The 21,252-nt window shown below is 38.2% G+C and overlaps 1 protein-coding gene across 9 annotated transcripts in view; it reads right to left on the bottom strand.

Annotated features, from left to right (window-relative positions):
- nav3.L (neuron navigator 3 L homeolog) overlaps window positions 1-21,252 on the bottom strand; it is a 383,175-nt gene that overhangs the window by 172,762 nt on the left and 189,161 nt on the right. The window contains exon 1 of one of the 9 annotated variants that reach the window (XM_018252495.2): window positions 15,214-15,821. The exons of the other annotated variants lie outside the window; for them this stretch is intronic. Within the exon in view, the coding sequence (XP_018107984.1) occupies window positions 15,214-15,456 (243 nt within the window). The 5' untranslated portion in view covers window positions 15,457-15,821. Of the gene's footprint in view, window positions 1-15,213; window positions 15,822-21,252 lie in introns of those variants that run through there. 9 annotated transcript variants of the gene reach the window in all.

The raw sequence follows: 21,252 nt of genomic DNA, 5'->3' as shown, positions 1-21,252 counted from the left end.
TTTTATTATATCAGATGACAGTTTTATTGTTTAAAATGGAAACTTTTTTCAGGCTAAAATATACCTCGCTGAGTTTGTAATTGTAACAAGCTGTTCTTTAATAAAATTATATTTATCTAATAAAAAGTAACCATAATAAACAATAATATCCAATAAGAAAGCACACACCTTGTGTGACCCCTTATTTATAATAATGAAATAGCTGTAGGAGGACAATAATAATAATAAAATAGACTTGATACATATTGATGACATACAAATCTTTGTGTTCCCTGATTTGCCAATTCAGATTTTGACAATACTATAATGCAAGGATCTATCAAGCTGGGAGGTCTCTCTTTCCTATCTCCCTATTAGGGGAATTCTTACTTGTGTCCCCTGACTCCTGTGATCTTCTGCTGCTTTAAAATACTTCCCTTCTGAACCTTAAATCATATTTTTTATTATTTAAAATATCAAGGCAATGCAGACCTTCTGAATGAACTCACTTGTTTCAAAAGGTTTAAAGCCCAACAAGGTTAGATTTAGGGTATCCAATGCAGTATAGCAAGACTGCAGTCCAAGTCTAGTAAAATAATGCCTTGCAAGTTAGAGGTATGCAGTCTGTGACCCTTAGCTGTTTAGACAACAATGGTTAGGTGGCTAAAGGCTGGACATTAAAGGAGAAGGAAAGGCTTGGTGCACTTGGGGGTGCCAAATGTTAGGCAATCCCAAGTGATTGTATTGACTTACCTGAAACCCTGGGCCGGTGCTCCTATCAGCACAAAACTGCACCGCTCTGGGGTTATACCAATGAGCACCACGGAGCAATCCTCTTCTGGCTTCTTTAGTTTTCAAAATTCCCAGGGGAAACGCATGCGCAGTTGAACGAAATAACCAACTTTGTAGTTAAAGTTTGGCTTTTAGTTCTACTGTGCATGTGCAGCCACTCGAATACAGAGGAAGAAAGAAGAAGATCGATTCGTGGTGCTCACTGGTATAACCCCAGACCGGTGCAATTTTGTGCTGATAGGAGCACCGGCCCGGGGTTTCAGGTAAGTCAATACAATCACTTGGGGGTGCCTAACATTTGCCACCCCCATGTGCACCAAGCCTTTCCTTCTCCTTTAAGGGGGTTATTTATCAAAGGTCAAGTTTTAGAGGTTTGTGAGGTTTTTATACCTCGAATGAACGCACTAATTTTCTCTAATTTAAAGGACCAGTAACATCAAAAAAAAAAGTAAAAATAAACACCAAGACAAATGAAACTTTTAAGTAGCAAAAGCCTTTATTAAGAAATAATTTACAGAATGTCCACTTCCTGTCCTCTTCAGAAACCATCCATACTACAGAGATCGATTTCTCCTCCCTGGCTATTCACTGACAGGCGTCGCCTTCATCCTCCTCCCGGTGTCCAGCAGCAGCAGTGTCATTGGCTGTCCTCTCCTGCAAGCGCAGTAGTCTTTCTCCCATATGATCATTGCAACAGGCAGTAATAGCTTGAGCTCCGCTTCGTATTGAGTATTGGCAGTGCCCTGGAAATGCAAGCCATGTGCATGCTGGGGGTTTGGCTGGCTTCCCCTGTCTATTTGATTCAAGGTTCCCACTAAACTTTCTACAAGTGAAACTATGAAGACTCCATTCGGATCAGAGCACACGGCCCAAGCCAGTGCTCTGAAACTTAGACCTTCAGCTCACCCAGAGGCGCAGACAGCTGGTGCAGGATGTGACCTGTGTCATGTTGGGGTAATGTATTTTCCCAAGTGTTCTGTGATATTAGGGGATGCCCAGGCCCCAAGTTGATAAAATGAGTGGGATGACTACGTGCCTGGCTCTTGGTGCTCTTTGAGTCAGGGTGGAATGCTTCAGTTTCAGGGGCTGGAGCAGGCCTACTCTTCTGGATAAGGCCAGAATACTGTGAACAACGATTATTCAGGGATAGACCCAGAAGTGTAAAACAGGAGTTTAAAACAAGCCAGAACAAGGGCAGCTCAGTGCCCCAATTTAGGAGCCATAGTGGGGTTAGTATTTCCCAGGCAAAACTTGCATAGTACAGGGACCACTGTTGAAATCTACAACATTTTACCTGCAAGAGAGCTTCTTCTCTTTGATATGGTCTACCTCATTTGAACTCCTTTTGCATGAGTATATTGCAAGAGTCACGTGTAAAGCCTGCTTTACTGGTACAACTACCATCCACCATATTTGCCCCCCTTCAAAAACTGACTTTGCAAACTAGCCAGTAATAATATCTCTAAATATCATAATACTAATAATGCCACAGGTCACTTTCACCATATAAACTCTAACACTAAATACTAAATTAAGAGCAACACATTGTTATTCGATACCTCCTGACATGGATGTCAGTATGTATGATATGCCCATGTTCTTGTTCACTCTGCATAATATGCTGTTTAGTCTGCAATATTGGACACCAGGCAATGCAAAGGTTTTTAGATTATATTTCTACAAAGGTTACATCAAACTTGTTTTAATGTACTGTAACTGTGAAATGTGTCTTAAAATGAGTTCAACTATAAATGTTTCAAAACTGTAAAGCTTTCATAATACAGTACAAGTTTAAAAATTGTCAGGAAATCCTATTGTTGCAGACTAAGTCGTCAAATGTCACGCAGTTTGGAATATTTAGCCTCTGAATAAGCATGTTGTGACCAACACGACTGTTTCCTGCACAGGGGAATTGTGTTGAAGTTTTACCTAGGAAGTCATCTTTCTTTTCCCCTCTATCTGTTTATGCATATTAATAGACATGTGGAAGTCAAAGGCTCTTGCAAAACAGGAAAGGCTTTATTGGCAGTACTCTGATGGAAGTCAAAACAGAGAGTATGATACTTGTCCATGTGCTTATCTCTGCATTCATCATGCATTAAAAAGTGGTTTTCAAAGTGAGTAATTTTAATAGTCCAACCAGATAACCAGATGATATATTTCTACCAACAGCCTACTACATATTACCTTTTTTCTAAGAAGGCCTGTGTTGTTCATCTCAGGTTGCTTAAAGGAAAACTATACCCCTGAACAATTTAAACAACTATTTTGCATAAAACAGCTCATACGTAAAACCCCGTTTCAGGTAAATAAACTATTTTCATAATAATATAGGTTTTTAGTAGTATGTGCCATTGGGCAATCCTAAATAAAAATATCCATTTTAAGAACTAAGGGCTGCCTCCTGGGATCCTATGATTCAAGGTGAACATAAACAAAACATGTTAAATCACATAAGCCTATTTAACAGACAAAGTTTTGTCTTTTGCTTCCCCACTTCTTCCTGTTACAGTTAGAGCTGCATTATTTCTTGGTGATCTCTGAGGCAACACACAGACTGTGAGGTTACCTTGCACTCGCCTGCGGGGACGCCCGCCGATTCCTTCTGTGCCATTTTCTTTGCTCCGTTGTTGCTCTTGATGTGCCGCTTCTGGGTTTATGCGGCGTTCAGGTGTTCTCGGCTTGAAAATTCTAATATTTAATAGCACAGCTTCATTTTTCACATTGCCCAACGTAAAGGTTCCTTCCAAAGTTCCTGGGTGTGGTTCTAACTCTGATATTCAGTTTTTGATCCTTGCCTGTGCCTGACTTTGCCAATTCACTGCCTGACGCCTGCCCGTGTGACTATTCTGTTGTGGAGCTGCGCTTCTGATCTGTGTATGACCTTATTCTGTGACCTTAACCTTGTCCCAACTCTCTGATTCCGTACCGCTTAGCCCGATTGGTTTGACCCGACCTGTTCCTGTCTATGCTGTCTGCTCCCCCGTCCCTTTTGTACACGTTTTGGGTTCCATGCTCGCACAGAACCGTCTCCCTGGTTCTCCCACAATAAGACCTGGCGGCATCTGAGCAGCAGAGGGCTCCATCCGAAGACAAAGGTGGCTGCTATAGGCATAACAGTGGGCCGTGACAGGAAAGGTTGAACTTGATGGATGTGTGTCTTTTTTCAACCTTACTTACTATGTTACTATGTTCAGGGTTTGGGATACCCTAATTATAGGCCAATAAAATCAGAACATTCACTTCAGGGCACTTGTACTGGATACAAATATATGTATTACCAGGAAAGGCCTGCAAGCAGTTTGCTAACTGCTGTTTAATAAGTGCTTTGATTCCATAAATGAGCATACAATTTAGGAAAACTGAATTTACAGAATAATACCATGAGCACTTTGCATATCTACCCACCATTCAACCCAGAAGAGCACACAATTTACATGGGTTAATTTACATGTATTAATTAATAGTTAATTAGCCCTGTAATACTAAAGTAGCTTAGACTACGCATATTTATAACACATTTACTAAATGTAAAGATGAACTTCTCCTTTAAGTACAGTAAAACTTACTGTTGTAGAATGAGCAATCTTTAAACATGAAAAAATATTCAACAAGAATCAGCATGACAACGATCATTTCTGAAATATTCACTCACCCAAAAAAGACAGTGTAGGTTTGTTGTCAGACCCTATACAAATTTTCCTGAAAGCAACCCTTCAAGTAGCAGCTGAGTAATGCTGACAGATAGGTGCACAATGGTGCACTTAATGGAAACTTTTTTTCAAATTATTGTCTGTCAAACCGACTGGATCTCCCACTATCATTTGTCACTAAATTACATGGAAGCTGCTGTTCTTATTAACAGTATAAAATAAATAATGCATTTCCACTTGAATATTTCCAGACTAGAATTCTGTAAGGCATACACAGAAACCACACACTTTAGAAGGAGCTGGAAGCTACCTTTAGCTATTAAAACAACATGGTAACATGGCAAATGTCCCAACTGTCCTGTTTTTCATGGGACAGTCCCGATTTTGAGAGCTCAGCCTGCAGTTCTGTTTTACTGCTGAACAGAAGAAAATACAAAGTTTCTGAAATGTAATAAAATAAAAGGCTTTTGGGAGAAAGCCCAAAATACTCAGCAGCTGAACTTAGATACATTTGTAACTATCATAAATAGTTACAACTGTATCGTTGCTTATCTTAAATTATCAGGTACCTTGGGGAAACTGTGACTTGCAGCTTAAAGGGCAGTTCTCCTTCATTAGCAAAACTGTAATAACACATAAAACCTGACCCTAAAACCCAAAGAAATGTGTTCAAACTTTCCATAGACTTTTGCTGCTCTATGCGCTGCAGATCTTTATGTTCCTCTTTCTAATGTTCAATTGTTGGGAGGTGTGACATGGAGTAGAAGTAATCAGAATGTATCACACATTTTATGGGGTTAATTTGCTATTTAGCAATTGCTAAAGTTCAACAACAACTGTAGAGCACCTATAGTAAAAGGCTTTGACTAACTGTAAATATTTCTGAAATCCATAGAGTGTGTTCCCATGACTTGAAATAACAGCAATGGCAGTCGACAGGTGAAGCCCTTATGCTAATAAATCAGTTTTCTTATAATTGAGCAAATACAACTGACAGAAATAAAGCTGAATTCTGCAGTTGTGTTTGTGACAGTACTTTCATTCCAAAACATTAGCAATAAAAGTATTCTATAGACTTTGGCTGCTAGATGTCTGTTAAAAAAAGCGATTATAGAATCAAAAATACACTGTTTCATATACGCCATACACATTTTTTAAAATAAAAAAGGTGCTAATAGTGATTTTACCCAAAACATAATTCATTCAGAATGTAAATGAATGCTTTCAAGTTCAGAAACTGTAGGTTATGAATGGACCATTGTTTATGTCTAAATTTCACATCCTGTAGATCAGGCAAAGTCAAAGAATGTTGTTATTCTCAACTACTGTCTTTGTCCTTGTCTTGCCCTACCTGTATGTGCAGCATGATTGCCTCAATAGGGAAGCTTGACAACATCATTGTACAAACTATGCCTTAAATCCAGTACTAAGAAAACAAAAAATTCTCATCTCTCAGAGAGGTCATTGTGAAGCTGTAACTACAAATACCACTGCTATTACAATCGGGAGGAAAAGGAGAAATTTTTAATGGGATGATTTATAGCTGAATCCTTATGACCTCTTTTTCCAAACAAAGATCCATAAATGTGATATACAGAAAAGTTATTTATCAAGTAGGCTACTGTATAAATGAGAAGCATTCCATTTTGGAAACAATATGTTCCTTCCCTTTGCATGCAATACGTGCATTATTAAATTTAGTAACTTAAGTCAGGCTCCAGTGGATAACCAACAAAGTGGTCATGGTTTTGGGGTGGAAAGACTGGATTTTCCCAACCATGCAGATGTTTTGTGGGAAGTTGGGGAGGTGGTCGCTATATAGTATTAAAAAATAAATGACCACCTTCCCTGCCTCCAGAAGTGAAGTCAATTTTGGGTTAAAATGACATCATTATGAGGTGTATGGTGGGTAGTGGGTCAGGTAGCAGGGAATCCACTCTGAACGGATGTGTGCCTAGCAGCTGTAGTATTGAGGTGGGTATCAGACTTCATTATGAGTTTACTGCTCCTGGAACTACAGATGTCTCCCTCCATCTTTAGATGAATAATAAAAATTACATATTTTGAAGCAGCTCCAGTTAATGGTCTACATAGAACTTTCTTTTGCAGCTAGACGTTTGCATTGGGGTCCCTGTACCTGCAATAATAAAGCAATCAATCCAGTACTATAATGTGGGTTCCTAGGTAAATCCCACATTAATTGAGCCAAATCCCAGTAATTCTATATTCACATTATAATTGGACTCACCATTAGTTCATAATGGCCAGGGTGCATCCAGCCCCGGACCCAGCGCTGAAATCACTGGAGCAGATGAGTCTCCCCACACTCGCAAAACAAATAGGTTTTCCGTTAAGGATCTGACCTGGTTGGCGTGGTGACCCAGGTGCTGCCGCACTGAGTCCGTCACTAAGAGACGCATCCACTGTACACACCGATCGTCTGTAGCGGTTCACTCATAGGTGATCCCATAAGAACCGCTCAATTGCAGTTTAAAGGTACTGCGCAGTTTTTAATGTATCAAGATGTACCAATAAAGTAAACCTTTTTACCTTTAAACTGGAATTAAGCCATTCTTCTGGGATGATCTATGAGTGCGCCTCTACAAACGATCGGTGTGTCTACAGTACAGGGACCCCAGGGCAGATGTTGATAACATTTTATAAAGAACATTTTTATTCTGTTGATTTTCCAGTTTCATTTATCTACATTAAGAAGCTTCTGCGGTGCTATAAATGCAGGCACCAAATTAATGGATAAACACAAATGTAAAAAATCTTCCTCTCAAATTATAAGCCTGATTTAGGTTTAGATAATATACTTTAAACAAAGGGTTTATTGTGCCAGTCTAGAGCTATAGTAGCAACATCAAAGCCTTATTACTGCTTAAATTTACTCCTGTAGCTACATTTCTAATCTTTGTCAACCCCTTGTTTGATGTCACAGCTCATGCTCAGTGTGCTCTGGGATGCTGTAAGTGTTTTCACGGCTCTTAGCAGATTTTTTGCTTCTTGGTGATGTCTCCAACAAGTAAAGGATCAAGGAAATTAGTAGCTTCCAGGGACTAAGTTGAAGGCCTGGGTCTTTCCTATCATAGGGGGTCCTTTACCAACTATAAAACTGGTAGAGTAGCCCAATTTTATTTTATCATATATGGGATTTTACTTGTCCTTCAATTATGTAAAGTGTAAATTTAAAAAAAAACATGAATTACAGTGGGTCTACATATGATTCACTGCTGACATTCTAAAAAGCAGCATAAATAAACAATTTAATCAGATTTTATATTTCTCTGTCTTTAATTACACAAATTAATGGATATGAACTGAAGCAAAATTAATATTATTAATCATGTACAATCTGTATAGTATGAACATATTGGACTCTGCTAAGCATCATTTCAGTTCAACTGTTAGTTATTCTCTTAGGATACTGTGAGCCAGTTGGATACTTGTGTGGGAAAATGAGATTGTAAGTAGTCTAGAGAGATTTCTTGGTGACAGAAACACTCAAGAGTTTATGGAAATAAAAGATAAAGTGACTGAAATCATGTCTGGCCAAACAAAAATACTAATATCTTGGGTGGAGGTTTCCTAGCCAATTCTGTAGTTTTAAGGGAAGTTTGTTGGTCATTCACCCTACTCACCACATACAAATAAATAAAACTGTAATATATTTTTGGTCACCTCTAGCTATGGCTCAGAAAATATCTGTACTCTTTATAAATATATTAAAGAGGAGATGAAGGTATTATTTGCTATTACTGAACCTACAAAACCTGTTTATAGACATTTAAGCTATTGTCTGCCTCAATCAGGCATGTAATTACATTTAAAGGGTATCTACAGTCATGGCTTTCTTATGTAAGCAGTAATGTACGAGGCTATTGTTGAACTTCGCAAGAGCAGAAATAATGCTCCTTTCAGGTGCAGCCTTGCAATTCTTTTCCTTGATGTTACCATACGCATGTTCATATCTGCTTAGGGCTACAGTCTGTAAAAACAGGCACAGCAGCCCTACTCATTTTCTATAACATAATAAAATATTCCACTAGGACTTTCATTTCCCTTTAAAATGGCAGAACCACACAAGCTGCCCATGTGTATAAAACTATAAAAATGTGGCTGCAACTGGACTCAAAGTTTTACAATGCCTTTCTCACATCAGGTTATAATGGTAAGGTACATGCTATTGTTACAAAACACAAGGGAAAGCTTTCTTGTGTTCCTGATTTTGCATTATTTCAAAGAGGCCAAAGTTAGTACAATGAAGTTGCTGGTTGTATGCTATAAACCCAGCCTGTAGGCCCAAATATGACACAGACGTCAGGCCTGTCTATCTACATTGAGAAACAATGTCAGTCCAGCAGTCTCTTGATCATTCCGGAGTAAGCAGTGTATTCACAAATACATAAAGTGGTGCTGAATTCCCCTACTCTAGTACTCTGAACATTATCCACACTGTGAATGGCAAATTGGACTATGAATTGAAGCGGGTCTAAATAACATTATTATTATTCAGCCTCACATTCATTTTGCCTCTTGCTAACACTGGCCCTGGACTCCCTTTTGAAGATACAATATAAATAAAAAGCAAGGATATAAAATGAATGATACATTGGGAATATTTCAACCTCCATATAAATGTATTTGTTTTATATTAAGGTGATTTGATGCACTTATAGCTCATTCTACAAACATATATTTCCTTACAATGCTCATAGTTACAATAGTAATAATGCTGCCATTTTTAGATGAAATTTCTTCAAACCTCTTTTACTTTTTTGTATTCTTTTAATACTTTGATTACTAAACCTTTGTGGTTTTTATTCTGAAACAACCTCTGAAACTGATATCACAGAGTGGATTAATGAAAGATTCAATAAATTATAGCATACATATAGCAAGGAATGCCAAACCATTCTGTTAGCTCAGCGGCACATAATACTTTAAAATACTGCAACTGTCCAAAAGGTCATCAAAACCGCATCCAAAGCTTAGTCCCGATTCTGAAAACTCTGTTCTTAAAAGTGAAAATTCTGGTGGTTCTATTTAATTACACAGTAAAGCACAATAGTGTTTTGTATTGTGGTTTTACTTACTTTTTATGCTTTAAAACAACCCCAGAATGCTACAATAACAATGTGTCCGTATCATAATACAGAACAAAAAAAAAACAGGAAGATGGATCAAAGGCAAGATTTTATTGTGAGGAATTACATCCTCTTTCTTCTGTATTGTTGTCTTGTACTTTTATCCGAGTATAAAACTATTGTTTCCTGCGGGTAGTCAGAATATGTTTATAATAAATAAGAAAACAAAACAGTAATTTGTGAATAAATGCTTGTACCATCTGTAACTACATATTAGTAGCAAATTCAGTTATTCTGCATTTCTTGCATATTTCTCAATGCTGTAAATACATTAGCACACACCTGAAATATGTAACAATTCGCCTTATGTGCATTTAATAAAGAGATGTTGAAACAAATTTTGCCCCCAGTCCTAAAACATTTAGCAACAGTAACCAAGGTAACCAGATGTTTGTATTTTGTGTATACCAACTGCACTACAACAGTTCTAAGTGATACCGACATGTCACTCTAAAAGATGAGGGATGTCATGTACACATATCAGATATGACTGCTAGGAAAGTGTTGCAAATAAGTAGGAATCCATTATATGATATAATGTGCTGTGCTGCTTTTTAAAGGGTCCAGTGAGGCAGCATGAGATAGTCTGGCATTTATTAAATCAACATCATTGTCAATCACAGGGTCAGTAACAGACAGAGGCAAAGACATACAGCACTACATTATCGAGCCTATTCCTATCCTGCTAAATGAGCCTGAAAATGATTTGATTTCAGCCGGCTGTTGTAAAACAATCATTTTTCTAAAGTCCTATGTGTATTACTATGACATCATTAATATTCTATTTAGTCCATCTCTTTCTGTCTTCAATGATACACACATATCAATAAGGGAACACTAGAGATGTGTGCATATTACAGTTCAGTGCTCGCCATGATTGGGTAATGGGGACAAATAGATAGGTGTACACAGCACGTTATATGATAGGAAAATGAGCTGGCCCTGGACTACTTAATCAGAGGCATAACATTGTGGATGCAGGAGTGCTTTCAACCATATATATTTCCTAACATGAGACATACTGTATAACACCTATTGCAGGTCAGATGAGAAGCTAAGACCTCTATTGATGCTTTGCTGCTACAACCACAGCACATGCAGCCAAAATGATTTTATCTTATACTAATTGGGAATGGTTTTCAGATAATTATATTACAATTTGGTAAGGCACTAACCTGCTTGTCTCAAGATTACACACTGTGACAAATATCTCACTTCTGTAAGCTTCTGTATACTTTACTTCTCGTTATAGAGCTGTAGATATTATCTGTTAAGCTGCCACAGACGCAAAGATCCGATCGTACGAATCAACGTACGATCGGACTTCCCCCATCTCCTGACCTGCCACTAACCATTCCGATCAAATAAAGTACAAAAGAACAGATCAGCCTATGTTCTGCCCCTGAAAACAATCGTACGAAAGTTATGTCCGACCAAAGCTAGTGACAGTCTCCCTCTGAAAATCGTACGATCGGCAATACATGCAGAGATATTACCCGCAGCCGACAGAAATCTTTTAACCTGTCCGATCGACCAAACAAACTATCTCCACCGGACGAAAAATGACGGGACTCTCCACACACGGTCCGAAAATTGTACGAATCCTCGATTCGTACGATCAGATCTTTGCGTCTCTGGCCAGCTTTAGGCACTGAGTGGCACATTACAGAGACTTGGATAGGGCTCCAAGTATATTCCGCATGCATATATGATAGCCAGCAATTCTGAAAATGCTATGTAATTAACAAATTAAAGTGCCATTTGATAGTCTTGTCAACATAACCTGTATATAGTTAACATGCATTATTAAAGCTGTGTCAAGATCAGTATATAATCTTACCCCCCTCCCCACCCATTTATTTTTGTATTACTGCCTTTGTAGCAAATAAAGGAGCCTCAAATAAAAAATGAAAACCATTTGCAAATAGTGTGAAAATAGCACTCACTATTTCATAATAAAATTTAACGTTTCAGGTGAAGAACCCCTTTTATAAAGCCTTTTCATTTCTTCTTCCCCTACGATGGCATTGGTCCAGTTCATTGTTTGATCCATCAGGCCAGAATACTCAAAGGCATTTGACTCCACTGTCACTCACATGGCTGCAACCTAAAGCCTTGTTAAAGACCAAGAAAAGCATTTTTTGTCACGCTGAGAAAAAAAGTTAACTGCTTGGTTCAAAGTTAATCAAGGAAGTACAGAGTGAATATTTGTGCCAAACAGTAATCTCAATAGCACAATATATAAATATTTCCTTCTTGCTTTATTTTCTTTAGTTTTGGATTAATGACTCAACTTGTAGTTTCAGTTTTGTGTAAGCATTATTCTTAGCCTGGCTGGACTCATCATTACTTCTAAAAGACAAGCGGGCATGACCTGATGCCATTGGTAGCATGGCATAATCCAAGCATAGGATTAGCATAAACAAAATACTGTACCACATTTACCCATAACCTGTAAAATGCTGCTAGCATAGGTATTTCCTTACAGAGACCATTTTTATAAGAACCCCCTGGCAAATTTTTCTTAATACACCGATATAACTACACTGGCAGGCAGGGCTGGACTGAGAATTAAAATAGGCCCTTACATTTCAGGTACACAGAGGCGCAAACAGCCCCCACCAGCCCACTAAATACTGACTTTCTATGGCACCTTATAGCAGCCCCTTTGGCATTTGCCAGAACGCACAGATTGCCAGTCCGGGCCTGCTGGCAGGATTTTTATTGGATCACACAAGCAAAGTACACAGATGTTTTTTTCCTTTCTGCTGTTGTTTGCAATACAGGCACTCCTCTTAATACAACTACATTTCTCAATACTAAACTGTCTGCCATAAGATCTTGCAGGATTACAGGATTATAGAAGCACTGTGAATGTGAATCTGGGTTGGCTCAAAGTCCTGAAAATTACAATGGCAACTATATGTGGTTAGAGGAAAGTGACGTGTTAAAATATATATAGACATGCATTCACATTTGCAGTCCATGAGTGATATTTAGTATCTGGCTTGAATTAACTGTACACCATATAGACTAAAAAAAAAAATACTAAATAGACTAAAAAGAAATACTGTTCTACACAAATTCCATTTTAACTATTTCACCCTCTACTGTAAATCGGCATTGTATCTCATAGACCAGTTCATTAAAAATCTGCCCCCCATAGCAATATTAATATTGTCACTTGCCTTCCTATGCTGCTCCCACTGATGTGGTTTTCTGAATTGATATGCTTCTCACTGTAAATGAGAGTGTAGCAGCACTTGTCTCTCTACGTGCTTGAATTCTGCTCTAAGTTTTGTCTCGCTGCCATTTGCAAACACAAGTCCCCTGCTCCCTGTGAAAGCAGCACATAAGTCCTAGGACAGCAAATGATCTTCAATAACAAAGGCTGAGTGTTTAAAAGGCATTAAACCTGCCCACTGCCACACAACTGTAAGCTTTCTCACTCTTTACCAGTAGCGGAGTACAGATTTACGTATTTTATGCCAAACCAGATACCAAAGCATCTCCTGGTAGGCCCCAGCCAAGGCCAATTTCCGCCAGGACTTTCTTATTTAAAATATAGGTCTATATGAGACCACCTTCATTTACCATTATCTATATATAATTGTAGCAAGAGTGTGCCCTCAATTCCAGGCTACAAGCACCTTTCTTCTGAATTTCCAGTGTTAAAGGCAAATTTCCTCCTTAACGGTCATTATCATAGTATGGCATTACACTGTCTGGATTTTAAAACAGCCTTTCTTTCACCAAGTCAGCTGACTTAATTGGAACATTAGAAACATACTGCCAATACTGTTAGCTGTCAGTTACTGGGTACAGTGTCACCCTATGTTTATCTATAGTATGAATATTGCAGGTAAATTTAATTGCTAAAGTAACAAGTAGGCACATATATCATGCAGGGTACTTTAAATGATGCCAGTTTTGTTTTTCCGTTCTTTAAAGTCTAAGTTCTGACATAACTTGTAGAACCTTCTGCGTGCCTAATGTTTACTGGAAGGTGTGCAGCTTCTCAAAAATCCCACTCATTTAAAACCATACAATCACCTTAGATATTACATAGGGTAAAGGTGGCCATAGATGCAGCAGAGCTGAATAATCAAATATACAGGTAGAAACAATAGAATTCTACCTGTATCTGATGATTCAGCACCAACAATGGATAATGTTCAGGCGCCTGATCAAAATTTTGCGGCCAGTCGGATCTGCGAGCCGACCAATATCCAAGTCTTCTGCTGATATTGTCTATGGCTACCTTAAGTTAATAAATCGAGCCAACTTTTCCCAGGTCTGATAACCCATAGCAACCAACCAATTGTTTGATTTCATCCAGACCAAATACTGCTTGTTTGCTATGGGTTAGTATAACTGAAGCACACTTTGCACCTGTTATTCAGTTATCCCATGTGCTGATTTAATCCTACAGTAAAGTTAGAACAATGCACTTCATACATGTACATCAGACAGGAGACCTCCTTATTCTAGTGTAAACACACACACATGTAGAATGAAAAGAGACCTTGTCACACAGAGTGCTTTCCTTAAATACCTGTGGCTGTTACAATCTGCCTTTCCACAGGTCTTCAAAAATTCATTTATATTAATATATTGATCATTAATGTGAAAGTAAACAAAAAGCTGGACTTTGAGGTCCCAGGGGCCCATCACTTTCCACTGGAGATTTCAACTTTTCAGGTATCCTATGGCATACTAAACCAATCTATATGTAGGTCTTTCGGAACAAGATGAATGCTGGAAATTCTTACAAGGTTAAACTCTGGGGCAGTGAAATACATCTCTCCGGTCCATTTAGACGTAGCTTTAACTCTGTGACTGTCCACTAACTAAAACACTGCTTAAGTGTCCAGTTTTATATTCTACTGAAAGGAACAAAAAGTGAGATTGGTTATGAGACCAGAATCCCAGATGTTGAAAAACCACAGATGTTGTTCCTATTTCGACGGCTAAAATTACTTCTTATTTGTCAGATAATGTTTTGCAATGTAACCTGACTCACAAAGGACAAACTGCTCTCAGCAAGCAATGAGCTATACAAAGGGCAGCGCTTAGGAGATCTTCCAATGACTGCCAAAATACAAAGCAATATTCTTAGCGTAACTGATTTTCCTTTCACTCTGTCCTATGCCCCCTACAGTCCAATGAAGGTTTACTGCACAATGTATATTACCAAAGGGAAACATCTGCTGTGCATGGTATGAATTCTTAGTGTGAGTCCGTAAAGGGACAGGTACATTTTCATGGGATAAAAGAGACTTTTCCAGGTGATTAAAATGAATGAATGCTTCATCCGATGGGTGATTTATTCCAAATTTAAAATATTTTGCAGCATAAATGAGAGATTGCCACTGTTTTATTGCAGACAACTTTTGAATGTGGCATATCCTAGATGAATTTGTTACATCACTAGGACACAGACATTTTTGACAGAACTCAAAAATGACACACGGTTAGTCCAACAAAAATAGTTTAGTCTCCCATATATGCAAACAGAAAGTTTTAGAAACATCCACAAACACACATTTTAAAAATGTAAAAATCTTGTTTTTGTATGAAATGAGTAATACCAGATATTATGGGTCCTAAATCTTAGAAAATTGTAGATTTTGACTAACCTTGCTGTTTTCTGTCTCCTTGAAGCTCCCTTGCAGACGTTTCTTGTCCTCCAAATCACAAGATGATTTTAATGAGAGTTGACATGTATTTATTGATTTCTCTGCCCTCCCAAGCTCCAAAGACTTGGATAAGTACTGCTGGGATATGGTCTTGCCAACATGTGGTATAGGTAGGGCAGTATGAATTGGCTTGGATCCTACCGCTGGTCGCCTTAACTTGGAGGCAACTCCAACTACTGACATAATTTCTGTATATGTGTCTCCAGCAGTGTAGCAACACAGAAAATGTTCAAGCTGTTTTGAATTCTTCTTTAAAAACAAAAGAGATCAGAGTTGGCTGATCCTGGCATAGGCTAGACATTAAATGGAAGTTTCAGTCATGCTTTTTTCAAAGGATCGATGGCATTTTCCCTTTTCATAGCATGGGTACAATTTCCTCATGTTAAACCGTTCCTCTCTCACACATTCAGAGCCTGCTCAGCCAGTCAGTTGCAATGCAAAATTAAACACCCCTTTGGGGCGTGAGCCTTGTTTAAAGGTAACTCTCACATATCTGTGCTGTGTAGGATAAGGCTGGACTCTCTCCCACCTCCTCACAAGCATTTGAAGTATGGGCTTTCCTGGAATGAGATCTAGGAGAGAGAGAGACGACAGCGGCGGCAACACAGAATGCTTGCTCACTGCATCTGTCAAACTATCCCAGGCAGATTCCAGCATGCAATCCCAGGCTCTTCCTGACTGCTCACATTGCCAAGTTTGGGGGGAGAAAATAAAGTCTTTTTATTTTCAGTTAAAATGAGGGATGCAGGCAGTGGCCAAAACAAGCAGCTGTTAAACATGCTTCTAGTCCGGATATAAGCTCAGAAGAGCGGTTTGATTCCTGTTGTTTTTCCCTGCTTGCAGTTTTTTTTTCTACTGATTTTATCTTCTGAAAAGACGGAGAAACAGGTCCTAGCCCATTTCCTTAATCACATGAACTATTAACTGTGTGCATGCTGCATTCTTGGATGCCTTTAGCCACCTGTGAGGTTAAACATCAGCCTGAATGGTGGCCAGTGACAAGCTATGAATCATGACGCGTCTAAACCCATAGAGGGAACAAAAGGAATCATGGCTACAGCACAAAATAGTTTTCTGCAATAGCAAAGTTCAATGGAATGTCAAAGAATGGTACATTCAGCTGTAGGTATTTATATGAAATGGCTCATACTTATGAATAGCTCATGTAAAAGGCCATATTCACTTCAAAAGACTTTCTCCTCTAGAATAACACATCTGTCACTTGAACTTAGCAAGCTCTGTGTTAGTAAAAATGGTTGTAAAACACACGTACAGTACACACACACACACACACACACACACACAAGCAGGGAGGGGTGGGCAAAGAATGAAAAATAAATGCTTCCAAGCACAGGGAAGTCACACAGCAATCATAAAAGTATGGGGCTCTGGAATAAAATGCCTTCCCTTCACATTAACTGTGTCTGAGCTGGGCACTTGAATTTTGTACCTGGGAAGCCCATCACATTCGAAACATTTTTCTATCCAGCTGTCTCCACAAGATTTCCACGCTGCATATGGAAAAGTGTACAGTGTTTATTTTCCCCTGAGCACAAGCACACTTAACATCCAATTCCATATAGTCACTTCTAAGAGACCTGATCTCCCTGAGTAAACAGACAGAGTAGATTCTGCACAGCCCCTAACTTCAGTTATCACATTAGTATGTTTAAAGAGGTGATTCACATCACATTTAACTTTTAGTATGATATAGAATGGCTAATTCTAAACAACTTTTCTATGGACATCCATGTTTTATTTTTTATAGTTTTTCAAATTATTTGCCTTCTTCTTCAAACTCAAATGGGAGTCACTGACGACATCTAAAAAATTTGCTGAAACTGCAAACTGGAGAGCTGCTGAATAAAAAGCTAAATAACTCAAAAACCACAAATAATACTAAATTCAATCCAATTGCAAATTGTATCAGAATAGCATACTCTATATCATGCTAAAAGTTAATTTAAAGGTGAACAACCACTCATAATAAAAACCGTGCGTCTTTTGTTTGATTATAGAGAACAGCATTCAGTTTAAAACCAAAATCGTAAAAATTAAACCAAATGCCATACACAGTAAATAGCCTTACATAGTATGTCCACCTCTCTATTATTATTATTGAATAATAGGAAGAATAGGGGAACTGCACCAGCAGGCTTTGTACATTGGCAGATGCCATTTTCAAAGCTGCCCACTCCAGAGAAACAACTAATATCCATGATAAGTAGATGGAATCAGTGTAAACTGAGCTAATGGGAAACTGGGAAAAACTCTGTGGGCCTCGCAGACCCAGAACTGCTTCCCTCTGATCTCCCCTTCCATAGCAGCCACGAAGAAGAAAATAAGGTACATGCAGTGAAGTGAGAGTGGGTTGTGGCATTGGTATTCTATGGAGGATCTGACCTCGTGACTAGGGGGTGCCCCGGGAGGAATGGGTGGCCAACCAGATAGAGAATGAATAATTAGTGTAAAGCAAGGCAGCATCAATTAAAGAATATCCAATATGCATAGCCCAAATATAAGCACATTTTGGCCACTTCAAGAGTCAAGTCAAGAGTGAGTTTATTGTCATTTCATCCATATACGTTTGTACAGTACACAGATAAACAAAACAACGTTCCTCTAGGACCATGGTGCTACACACAACATAGATGTACCGGACAATAGACAAAAAGTGCAAGTGCAAAAATATGCAACTCCTGCAAGACAGGACAGCATAGTGCAGGGACAGGACAAGACAGTGCACACTCAGCAGATCTAATAGGTTAAATAAATAATGCTAAACGTAAGACATGATGGGTGTATTATAACCTATATCTGTGATACTATAACAAGAAAAATATCAGATAACACTACAGACTTTACACTACAGACATTAAACAATGGGTAAGTGGCATGAAGAATGGTACAATACATTTTTTGACTTGACCAAACATAAAAAAATAAATTTTATTTACCAGTTCAGCCTCTTCTCCAATTCTTTGAATTTGAAAAAGAAATCGGGATTTTAAACAGAATCTTACTCCCACATATGAAGGCTGCTGTAAACTATCACAGAAGGAAATCACTGTGAAAGCTCAGACAGATAACTTCCTCTACCCAATGTAGTAGGAGTAAATCACTGATAATCGTTTGATCTGCAGCTTACAGAACATTTGCAAACACTAAAACTGGAAAACTCCGTTGCTTGTACTAATATCAGTTTCATGAAGAGCAAGCAGGAGGTTCATCAGCACTGATATGGTTTGTTAAGGCCTGAGTGCACTTTCTGCAGTTTTAGATGTCAGTGTCAGTGTCAGGGCTGGAAAAAGACAAGAGGAGACCCATAAGCAAATTTTGCAACTAAGCAAACCACCCCCAAGCAACCCTACTCATTAGTATACACTCTCATACCTACCATCCTTACCTTCGGATCATGCCATACACCACTGCTTGGGCACAAGCACTAAAGGACAACTATGAATAGAAGCCCATAATAAACCTTATTTGCTGCCAGAACAAGCATAAGTGTGAGCCAGGCACTATGGAATGTCAGGTTCATGAAAGGACTAGAGGAAGGGAACTGGACAATTTTTGGAGTTTAGTATTTTATAAGTATGCTATTTATAGGGATCTGGATAAGGGGTGGAGTCAGCTGAGGGTACAGGGAAAGGAAAAGATTGGCACCATTTCACTTTAGAGCTTTCTCCCACCCTCCCTAAATGGTAGTGTGGTAGATCTGTGCTTCTGATAATGTTGGTGGTGTAGGAAAAGTCATGTACACAGTAAGCATTCTGCTGGGGAGGTATAGTGTTATGAACATAAGTTTATTCTGGGGTGGGGGTCAGCCCAATGTTATAATAAGGTTGATGATTAGATGGCTAGCTAAAAAGTCTTTATAGCAATCTGCAGCTGTTAAGACGATTTTATAGAAATATAAATAGATATTAATATATGTAGGCTCACAAATGTTTTCTTTTTATCTAACCCTTTATGCTTATGTTTAACTGAGCGTTAATATATGATACATATGCAATGGCATTTTTCACTGACATTAACTGACATGAAACAGTGTTTGGCCTATTTATCATGAGGTGGTATGAGTAGGTTTCTCCAAATGCGCTGGCTGAACAGGGAAGCGGGGTCTGTTAATTGACAATGTAAGGCACCTGCAGGCTACGTAAAATTAATTAACTGTGAGCTCAATCATTATTATTATTATCATTATTAAGGATGTTCATTTATAAAGAACCCACATATTTACATGCAATTTTCCAAATCAATCACTGCACCAACTGCATTTTTACATTCATTTCCTTGCCAGAGACCCCATGGATTTGAATTGATTTTATAAGAATCTAATTAACCTAATTGGAAGTTTTTACACTTGGAAAGATAAAAAAAAAAGTACAATGAGGAGAACAAACAGGCTCCACAGAGCAATAGGAGGTAGAGCTGCCAAGCACTCTACTGCAACAGGAAAATGTGAAGACTTTTTCACCAAAACCAGCACTAAAATAAAAATATAACTAAACATGTAATACAGATCTTGAAAGTTTGATGTCCAAAAAAGTTAACATTTGGCTCAACTCTCCTATTTCCAGGTGTGTGTGTATACACACTGGGTTAAAATCACTGAAAAATTATGGGAAGCTTTGGAACATAAGGTGATGAGTAAATTTGACAGTTTTAACTGTAAGTGGTGTAAGCATCATGCTGTAAGGCTGCTTTCAATCAGCAGAGGATTTCTTTTGTAAATCAAGGAAGAATGGTTACTGAAATCAAAGGGGGGTGCTGCAAAAGAACCAGTTTAAATCTAATAAAACACTGAAGCTTTGGCATTAGTGTACAACAGGGCAGAGATCCCAAGCACAGGGTCAAATCAAATGCATGTGTAGAAAACACTGAAACCTCTGCTGTTAAAAAATGTATTAACTAATAACAAATTTTAATATTTTAGAGAGCCCATGACCCCTCTTCTTACTTTGCTGCTCCCAGGAAACGAGAGGGGTAAAAAAAAAAATGAAAGTTTAAACTTAAAGCTTAGTAATACAGCTAACAAGTTTAAAAAAATATTTCTGCTATAAGACTGAAAACAACTAAACTGGAAAAAAAAGTGTTTAGAAGGTGAAATAAGTTTGTCTCTAATATAAAACAATGTCAAATTAGAAAAAAGTTAAGTTTCAGCTAAGCTATAAAATGCCAAGTGTACAGCCACAATATGCATGTGATAATTTCAGTGTAATATAAATACTTGCCCACTAGGTGGACTCTGATCAAATTCAATGTGAAATACATATAATGGCTTATTTGCACGCACAAACTGTAATTATTATTTCAATTATAAAATGAATATATTCTTCACAAACATATTTGTATCTATAAGTGCTTCTCTTGCTTTCTGAAAATTCTGGTTGTTCTGAAATAAACGAACAAACCAAAATTAGCCATATAGGTCTCCTATACAAGCCTCTTTCACCATTAATGGGCATGGCCGATAAAGGCTCCCCTGTACCTGAACTAAAAATTCAGAGCTGCTCAATGTGGTCAGCAGCCTCCATGTATGAATGTCTGACTTGTCCTCTGCTCTATTGTAGTTATAATCAATCACAGCATGTGCACTTGGAGCCATTTATGTTCTTGCTTTAAATGTCCATACTTGTGGTGGGCTGTCTTTGTAGGTTGAACCTACATCTGAGAGTGACTTACCTAATGAATTGCCTTTCACTGCAGCGACAAAGATTAGATTATTTTATCTTACAGTCTTTCCGATGCCATATTTTTTATATAAACCACATAATTCATACATTTATCTATTCCAGCTAGAGTTTCTGTTACAAAAAGAGAATACCATTTACCTTAGTAAGCGCAACCCTACACTGCCCCAGTACACGCTTGCACACACAAGTGCCACATATGCCCTTCAGATCATTTATCCCACATATTTGCTATGTTTAATCCTTCCATTCTCTTATTAGTTTGACAGCAGCCAATTCTGTA

Source organism: Xenopus laevis, chromosome 3L (assembly GCF_017654675.1).
Source record: "Xenopus laevis strain J_2021 chromosome 3L, Xenopus_laevis_v10.1, whole genome shotgun sequence".
NCBI classification, from domain to species: domain Eukaryota; kingdom Metazoa; phylum Chordata; class Amphibia; order Anura; family Pipidae; genus Xenopus; species Xenopus laevis.
This window is presented reverse-complemented; position numbering and strand designations above follow the sequence as displayed.